This window comes from Cupressus sempervirens, chromosome 2 (assembly GCF_028749045.1).
Source record: "Cupressus sempervirens isolate cs-2001-9-10 chromosome 2, ASM2874904v1, whole genome shotgun sequence".
NCBI classification, from domain to species: domain Eukaryota; kingdom Viridiplantae; phylum Streptophyta; class Pinopsida; order Cupressales; family Cupressaceae; genus Cupressus; species Cupressus sempervirens.
In genome coordinates this window covers 212,954,082-212,963,854 of record NC_143119.1, presented here as the reverse complement: position 1 = coordinate 212,963,854, position 9,773 = coordinate 212,954,082, and the positions used below count along the sequence as shown (strand labels likewise).

General features: G+C 34.7%; 1 protein-coding gene across 1 annotated transcript; it reads right to left on the bottom strand.

Moving 5' to 3' along the window:
- Nucleotides 1–1,873: 1,873 nt before the first annotated feature.
- LOC149571800 (protein NUCLEAR FUSION DEFECTIVE 4-like) lies at nt 1,874–7,983 on the bottom strand. The gene is made up of 2 exons (XM_089813213.1): nt 5,829–7,983; nt 1,874–2,841 (listed from the first exon to the last, which is right to left on the bottom strand). Exons 1-2 carry the CDS (start codon nt 6,646–6,648, stop codon nt 2,030–2,032), a joined length of 1,632 nt encoding a protein of 543 aa, XP_089669339.1. The 5' UTR covers nt 6,649–7,983; the 3' UTR covers nt 1,874–2,029.
- Nucleotides 7,984–9,773: the final 1,790 nt, after the last annotated feature.

Sequence of the window (9,773 nt, the reverse complement as noted above, 5' to 3'; positions counted from 1 at the left end):
ACACTTTTGAATAGATAATATTAGAAATTTTGTACCTTACTTCTCTAATGTTCATAGGCTCACCTACTTAAAAAATTAACTACCATTGATCCATATCATACATATAAGGTTGCAATGAAGTAAAAGCAAAATACACAAAAAAAAAAAAATTGTAAAAGATATGCAAACTTTTATTAAATGAAAAACATTAGCATTTATAAGGTTAATAGTAGTTTACAATCTATACATACCGAAATTTATTTTAGCTAAAATTGTAGTATGGAGGAGCTTCCAGAAAAGGGCTCCTATAAGCCGGAACCAATTGAGCCAATTGTATAATTTACAAACTTTATAAAATATATAATTAAATTATAAAATTTTAGAAAATATTATTTAATAAAAAATAATTATATGTAATTGGCTACACCTAATTGAATTTTAGAGAAACCTAATGAAATAGTATTTGCCTAGGACAAGTACAAGATTTTGTACTTATACAAATATAACATGAAAACACTCTAGTACAAAGTACACAAAGAAACATAAGGTTAATATGCGTTTTAGTGTGCTGTTTAGAATTTGCCTGCTACAACTACAATAAATTTTTAATAAAAATGATAGGATTTTTTCTTTTTCTTTTTCTTTATCATTGCATCTCTCGGCCTCCTGTACTCTCCATCACGCGATACGTCTACAGGATACTTTACACGGCCCTTTTAGGTCGTTTCGCGCTATCATTTCTCACTTCAATTTGGACTACAGGTAACATCATACGACTTTTATCGTTCTTCTGCGTGAATAGTTTCTGCTCATCTTTCTCCGATCATTATTTTCTCTGCTATTTTGGATCCTTTTCACCCAATGCAGTTTAATAATACAAATTCAACCGTTCTTAGTATATTGAGATTTTCTATCACAGAAACCCCTGTGTTGGGGTTTTCATTTACACTGCAGATATATTTGGAAATCGTCTAGGGTTTTAAGGTAGTACAAGAATTAGAGCATGTATAATCTCATACCCTCATTATTTTTAGTTTAACAACCGATTTTATTTATATGTTTGTAACAATGCACAAAAAAATACTTCATCAAATTGTTATAATAATGGACAATATGATAGTTTAGCCATTGGCTGTGGTGTAACGTTGTATCCTACTTATATTTGCATAATTTCACTAATCAAAACAAAGAACAACACACATTATCATTTCTCATTTGTAACTTGTATATATTCCCGATTACTTTGTAGGATTTCTGTTTTGACTAGTATTGTAAATTTAGGGTTCTCTTTACTTGTAAGTTTCGTTCAAAGAAGAAACAGATCATATTCACCAAGCTATGCACATATTTGTGTAGTTCCACTCAACTCCAAAAGAAATCCCCATTTGTAGTCAAGAAACTACCCTTTTTTTAATCGTTCCACTTACCAGTTAAACAAAGCTGGCACAACCTCTCTTAGAAGACTCTGATATGTTAGGAGTCATAATACATGACTGCGCAATTCTCATGATTATCATGCTTCTTAGCACAGAGTTGTGGTTACAATTCTCATGGATGGTCCTGCGATTCTCATTAGTTTTCAATGCCTTTTTAGATTCATGATAGAAGTGCCTTTGGTTGGCCAGATAATGTAAACTTATTCATTTTGTCTTGGCTATTTTTCATTTTCGAGTAGTTGACTGATCTCGATGAAGTGAAAACAATTGACCAACAAGCTAATCACAATTCTCTAATTAGGTATTTCTTTGGGTGTTTGCAATATAGTTTAACAGTCTCTTGTTCTATAAGACTATTCATTGTATAGAGCATTGACATGTCGATCTTTGAATACAACCGTAACCCTGATCATTCTAACACCTATTTAAAATGGTCATAATAATTTTGATGCATGAAATCCAGAAATCCAAATACTTCTGATCCGTCTTTTATTACTTGATCCAGAAAACAGATAAAAAACTCTCTTTGCTCATTAAAAAATAAATCTAACTCTCTTTGCTCGTAAGTGACTTGAAAAATAGAAATACTTTGGCCTATAACCCAAACTTGATAATCATTGCCTTATCATTTTTCGATAAAGTTGTCTTGTTCTCCACCACAGTAGAGAAGATGCCAATGCTGCCAACATACAGACAGTGGAGAGGATGATGAAGGTGAGCTTAAAACATTTGCTTCCTGTGCAATGTTTCCCTCCTTGTCTATCTGCCTCTCTGTCATATAAATACCCTGCTACCCACACCGACAGCACATAAGATACCATTGGGTTCCCTACAAGCACAAAATTGTATAGTGTTCCAAAATGGGTCAGCCCAAAGAGCTCAGACACAGTTGTAGGATTTAGACACCAGTTTGCTCCAAAAGAGAGTCCTATTACAATGCACCCCAAATATAGAGTCCATTGAAAAGTGCCTGCCATTACTACAAGAAAATACCCACCACACAAAACTAAGCCAGCCATTGCAGTTAACAATGGCCTGGCCACTCCAAAGTTTGTGAGCAAATAATCAGAAAAACACCCAACTCCGAAGCGCCCTAAAAACTGGCATACTGATATGAGGGTGACAAATATGGTGATGTGGTGTTGTTCAAATCCCAGTGATGTTGCAACCTGGCCCATGTTGTTCACTGCAACAAAGCCTGAGCCTAGAGCTATTGCTGATGTGAAAAATACTAGAAAGAAATTGATGCTGAAGAGTTCTTCCCACACAGAGATATTAATAATAGACTGATCAGATTCTTCATTTGTAATCAAGGGCTCAGATAATATTGAGGTTGAGGTTGAAGCTCTTTCATGGTGGTTTGCTTTCCATGCCACCCACAGCGGGGCTGCCAGAATAAAAACTGCAACTGCAAATTCAACTTGATCTGCCTGCAAGGCACAAGAAATTTAGTAAACCTTGCTGAAAATTGAAAAACATGTGCTTACTACACGTCTTTTGAGATTTTGAATCTCATCCCTTTTGTTTAGGAATTCAAAGCAATTCGAGTTTAAGATACCTCAACCAGTTTTTCTAAAATAAAAATATTAGACTAATGACAAAGATTTTGATTGGTAAATATTGTGAATCAAATTCATCTTTTAAGGAGATCCTTACGTACTAGGATTCATCTGTATCTCGCTAGTGATTTTTAAATTAGTATTATAACCAGATCTGTTAATAATTATTTATAATTTTCCTTTTAAATATTCTGTTTTCTGATGATGAATGTGAAGTTCAATTCAAAACATATTTTTGGTAGAAAAAAATCATGCAATCGAAATCATAAGCAAAGCATATTAATCATATTCTATATTAAAAAAATGTGTCATTTTTCAATTATATTGATCTTTTCTAAGCCATGCCAACGTGATATCCTTGGTTAGAAGGGAATAAACGAGCAACTGTATTTATCTTTGACATTTTGAAGTGCTCCGCTCTTTCAAGTGAGATGCTCATATGATAGTGTTTGGTGCGGGTTATGTAAGTGTATTGGAAAAAACTGAGTAGAGGAAAGGGTTTAGTAGTGGCACAAATTTAAATAATTATTAGTTGATTTAAGGTTTAATATTTTTGATGATAGAATATTGATAAAGTACTGAGTTTTCTGGATTAGATTGTGTTTGTTTATTTCAATCGGGATGATGGGTGGTCCATTAACCATTCGTGGCGCCCCTTGCTTGATACCCTTGACAACCTCCATTCGAGCACGCTCAACAGACTCCACCACCTTTGATGCTTTCTCGGTTTCCCTTCTTGTGTGCTCTTCTAGTTCTTTTGTTTCGCGGTTTCCTCTTCTCGTTCTCTTTTTCCCCCCTCTCTTCTCCTCTTTCCTTCTTGGTGCTTGTTTCTTCTTCCATGGTGGGCAGTGTTCTCTCTCTCTCTCTCTGTCTCTCTCCCGGGCACACTTCTTGCTTCTTTCTTGTGAGTGGGTTTTGTGCTTAGACACCGTGGTTTTTTTAGTGTCCTGTTGTCTCTAGTGTTAAAGAGATTAAATTTCCACAATCCATAGCAATTAAACTGATATATTTCTGGATTTGATTGTGTAAAGATTTTTACCATCTTTACACAATCAAATCCAGAAATATATCAGTTTAATAGTCTCTAGTGTTGTTTATTTTTTCACGTGGTTTTCTCCTTTCTTTTTTGTGCGTCCTCCTACCGATTCTTCTGCTCTTTCCTTGTCATCTAGTCTACTAAGTAGGTATGAATTTTCTCCTTTACCCCTACATGCATGGCATTTTCTTCCTTCTTATTTATTTTTATTCATTTCTCTTTGCAGTTTTGGTCAATTTCACTTTCTTGTATTCATAAAATTGGTGTGCATATAGATTGCTGTTTTTTTCAACCCTTTATATATATATATATATATATATATATATATATATAGGTCTTGTATATTTTACTTATTTCGCATATAGACATATATATATATTGGCATATATATCCTAGATATACATATTTCTTATTTATTTATATATTTCATTCATAGTATATCGTATTTTTCTTGTATATAGCTATATTTTGATCCATTAGCTATTGTAAGTGGTTACATAGCTATACATTACTCATATAGCTATTTTATTATATAATAGCCAATATATTAATAGCTATTATACGTATATATATATATATAGGCAGGATATATGTTAATTGTTGTTTCTATATATATGTAGCTATTTTTTCTGTTTAGTTTCCTTCTTTTAAACCTTTTTCTTTCATTTTTTCTTCTTTCTTATACTTTTTGGTGGGGGTACCTTTTTGCTATTTTTTCTATTTTTTAGCATTGCATGGTTTTACGAGCTTCCCCCTTCTCTTCTTATAATTCTTGAGAAAGGTCCAGTCTGCATATCTTACTACCCTGCACTTTCTTATCCTGATGATGGATCATGTAGTGTGATCCGAAACGTTGATGAAATAAACAAACACAATCTAATCCAAAAAACTCAGTACTTTACAAATGGATTGTGGAAATCTGTTACTGTTTAAAGAATATTGATAATTATGTTTTAAAATTTATTATATAATTGTGAAGTATTCTTAATTGAAAGAAATTATTTATTTATATGTAAAAAGCCAAAAATCATGTGGTGCTCAATCAGCACATCAATAAGTTAGGTCTGAGTGTACAACTACTTGTTTAACTTCTTTTGGATCTGTTTGGATTCCTCAACAAAAAACATGTTGATGGAGGAGGTTTACCAATTTTGTATTAGTCACTAATAATTGTGACTAAATTATTTAGTGTTGGAATTACTCATAATTGAATGAAATATATTCTTTAGATCTAAAAAGCAACACACCATGTGATGTTAAATCAGCACATCAATAAGACATGTACCAGTGTACAATTATATAATTAACATATTTTTGGATCTTTTTAGACAGCTCAACAACAAGTATGTTGACAGAGGAGACTTGCAAAACAAGCTGCTGTAAAATTTTGACACTGATTTGAAATTGCCAGTAATTGTCACAACGTTAATGATGTTAGGTGAGTCAGAGACCTCTTAATAAAATGAAACCATTGTGATACCTTACTAGGTCACAATAATTAGACATGATTGAGTAGATAACTGTCCTCATTAACTTCTCTTTTTTAAGAACTTTTTAGACGGCTCAACATTTTGTGGGAGAACTTGTCAAATAAATTACTACAAAAAAAATTGAGTAATTTAAAATTGTCCTATAGATTCATGCTCAACTTTAACTACTAGAATATTTCCCCTAGATAATGACTAATAGTAGTTTCAAATTGATAATCTGCTCCATCAGCTGTCACGGCTGATGAAATTTAAACTATATTTTTATTGTGTAAATAGTAAATACCATTTAGAATTATAAGCTATGTACTGTAATATAATCACTAATCACTTGCCTTGTAAGAATGTTGATCCCCAAAGCTAAAACCCATCAAGAACAGCGCCAAAACTACCACTGGAGCAGACACCATAGCCAGTCTCACCATAGTTGTGGAACAACCACACATAAAACCAACTGCCTCATATTTCCTCACAATTGGCATGAGCAAAAGGGCCACAGCAGAAGGAACAATGGCTGCCACTAACAAGAAAGAAGACCCATCTGACTGTGGAAAAACAACACGCCAAGCAGTAGACAGAACGGCACTGCTGAGCCCAAGGCATCCCTTCATCAAACCCACCACAATTCCTCTGTTTCCCGGAAAATTATTGACACAAGTCACAATGGAAGCCGTATTATAATAAGTCTGGCCATTGATGGCCAGAGAGATGAACACACACATCTCCCACACAGCAGGAGTCGCTAGGCGGCCGGTCACATAGAGCCATATGACCGCATAGCCTACTGAATTCTGCGCCGCTCCAACGAACAGGACAATCCATGGTGGAAATCTGTCATAAAGCAGGCCTGAAATGATGCCTACGCATTCCCCTGTGTCTTTTAAGACAGAAATTAAGTCTAATTGCTGTTGGGTGTAGCCAAATCTGGCCTTAACGGTTTGGGAATAAAGGCTAAAACTGTATGAAGCCCCTGCACAACATTCTATCCATATGCAAGCTACCAAAACTGTCCATCTGTTGCTGAAGAATTCGCACCCCATTAAGACTAACTGAATCGCGTTAGCTGAAAATTTCAGTCTTTTCACTGACAAGGTGGCAAATCCTCTGTTTTGGATACGAAGTTTCCTCCCTCCTTCGTCTAGAGTGAACATGTAAAGATCCAAAAGTTGATGTGCGACATCTTTGTACTTATTCCAATTCAAAATCGTGTCGCTTGCAAGTCTGAAACAGTCTGTCACTAAATATCGGTAGCTCACGTAAAGTAGAAAAAGTGATCATTTTTGTCGGCATTGTTGGCGTGCGTACTCTGTTCTTCAGCCGTGGAATGAAAAGAAAATGTGTGTGGTATAAACCATCTTGATCAAATCATGCATACTGCGTTATTTTGTATACGTCACTATTTGTGGTGAGAACTACTTCGATCAAATAAACATGCTCACTGTGTTGTTTAGTGGATGCCATTATATGTGGTGTAAACCAGCTGATTATGTGTAGTGTAAACCTCTTATATCAAATGATGCGTGCTTAGACTAGATTTCGTGAATGCTATTATCTGTGGTAAAAACTATCTCGATCAAATCAAGCATACTTAGATTGCACGGCTTCATGGGTGCCTCGATCAAACGAGACTAGTTTAGATTGGATTGTTTCATGGACGTCATTTATTGTTTGTGGTATAAATCATCTCGACCAAATGATGCATGCGTAGATTACATGGTTTCGTGGTTGTCATTGAATTGACTCATTTATAAAACCTGATTAATGTAGATTGCAGTTAAAGGTTTTCTTAGTCATGTTACAAGACCTTAGAGAGGTGGCAAGTTCTAGTAGTTATAGTACAATGGTGGTATGTGAGATTCTGGGGATGAATGATTAAATGTAGGATTTTAGCGAAGTTTCTGAAATTAATAAAACTTAATAGAAAGATATATAGAAATTTCTTGGATGAATGGATGAATATGTAGAAGAATTTAAATATTATAGAATTAAGAATGGCAACAAAAGTGGAGAAGTTTGATGACAAGGAATGTATAAATTGGAAGATGAAGGAGTATTTAGATTGAGTTCTTAAATATAATAGTATCAAAATTTTATGAAATTTCAAAATATTTTTTTTGGTCGGTAACAAAATAGCTTCATATTAATATAGAAAATATGTAAGTATAATGATTGCATCTTAACTTCTATGAAAATGCTAGAATATGCCACAACATCAACAAAATCAATATCCACCTAGATACAAAAGGATTACAAAGAGACAAAAGTGTGATCATTACTAACCTGTACAACATACAATATTCATAGGACAAAGGCCACTTTCGATTGGATATATAAGAAGCACATGCCAAGAACTAGAGATCATAAACATCAAATAGAAGATTCATTTAAACCAAAGAGCAACTTCTTCCTTGGAGAAATTTAGAATGACATTGCTTGCCTCATCCATTGGACTAGTCCTCTGTCAAGAGCCACAAGCACCACCACATAGATCGCCACAAGCTCTGCCACTCTACTTATAGACTTTGTTGGATTCTAGCCCATGGTTGGGAAGCAATGAGATTTCCACTACCGAAACAAGGATGTTTCACCAATACCCACCAAACCACCAAAGTCTTCAGCGACACCATTCACCCTACCACGCATCTCAGAAGCACCTAGTGCTGCACAATGAGTCCTCTTTCTTGGTTGAATTTGTCTACTGATAATGGGATTCCTATCCTCATCCAAGGGAGTCGTATACCTAATCTTTGTAATTTTCCTTTGTGGCCTCACCAGTCTTCCTCCCATGAAAACACATTCAATTTCCGAAGTTTACAGAAGAAATACACTCAATATCACCCATCACCACCGAGCAATTGGCAAGTGAACTTTTAGGGGAGTGCGAGAGGTCTAGACTAAAAGGGGTTGTGATTCCCTTGCAATGTCGTCGATCGAACTCTAAGGTCTATCACTCACATGAATACCAATCCCTAGCTTTGCCTTATCAACCACCGCCTCCAATTCGACACCCCATTTGGGCTCAATGCATGCCCTAGCAATGCTTCGTACCTTAGGTTTTGAATTGGCAACCGTTACGGAAACCAACAAAAAAGGGATGAGATGTGGTTGGGTGCACCAAGATGGGGTGCAAAAAAATGGACACCATGGAAAAAAGTAAAAAGTATACATAATGCGATCACATTACGTGTACATTTCATAAAATTCAAAATGGGGCTTGGCTTGTTACTGAGCTAAGAAAATAATAATAAATAAATAAAAACAAAATGTAATGACGTCATGTTTTTACTTGATAAAATTGTGATCACTTTTTTATTGGTGAAAATAAATTGTAGTTTTCCTGCATGTTGGGCCATTTTTCATACTCAAATCTATGGACCACAGAGGTAAAAGGCCAGAACCAAGAACAAACACGATCAACCTTGGCTCCCTCAACCTTCAACTCATCTTATTTATCAGCAATCTTCAATGGCATCTCTACGAAAACGTTAGTTATCTTTCATTTTTGTATTTTGTATTGGGTGAGTGCACTAAGTTGGGGTACAAAAAAGTGGACACCCAACAAAAATAAAACTAAAAAATCTAAAGAACCCGATCGAGTTTTCAATAACTCGATTGGGTTATTTAAATGTCAAATGCCATTGTAATTTTTAAAACCCTATTGGGTTTTTTAATTTATATTATTTAAAAACTTGATTTGGTTTTAAGAACTATAAATTACTTTTGTTGCTCGTGTTTGAGGGCATTTTTATACCCTCAAACGACAATAGCAGCATAGATTCAACAATAAGAAGCCAAAACCTGATTGGATTTATTAGGAAAAATAAATGTTTTTTTGCATTTTTCATCAATGATGCCCCACAAACAAGGTATGTCTTCATTCTCCTTATCGTTTATGTATTTTTCCATCATAGTTTCTAATTTTTTTTTGTAATTTGTAATTCTTTTTTAAAATTTCTAATACCAGATGCATCAACGAATCCAAGAAAATGAGGGAGAGGCAAAAGACCACCTCTTGCATAATCAAACCCTCCACTCATAGTGACACAACCACAAAACACTCCACCCATTGTGACACAAACATAAAATCCTCCACCCATAGTGACACATCCACAACACCCTCCACTTAATATTCTCGTTCAACAACCATTGCTACCTATAAACCCTCCTCACATACTATTACATCATTGAAATATTGTACACATGAAAACCTAATCTGTTGGGAGCACCTGTAAACAAACAAATATTAGTAGCATGTGCATATATAAAGATTGAAATT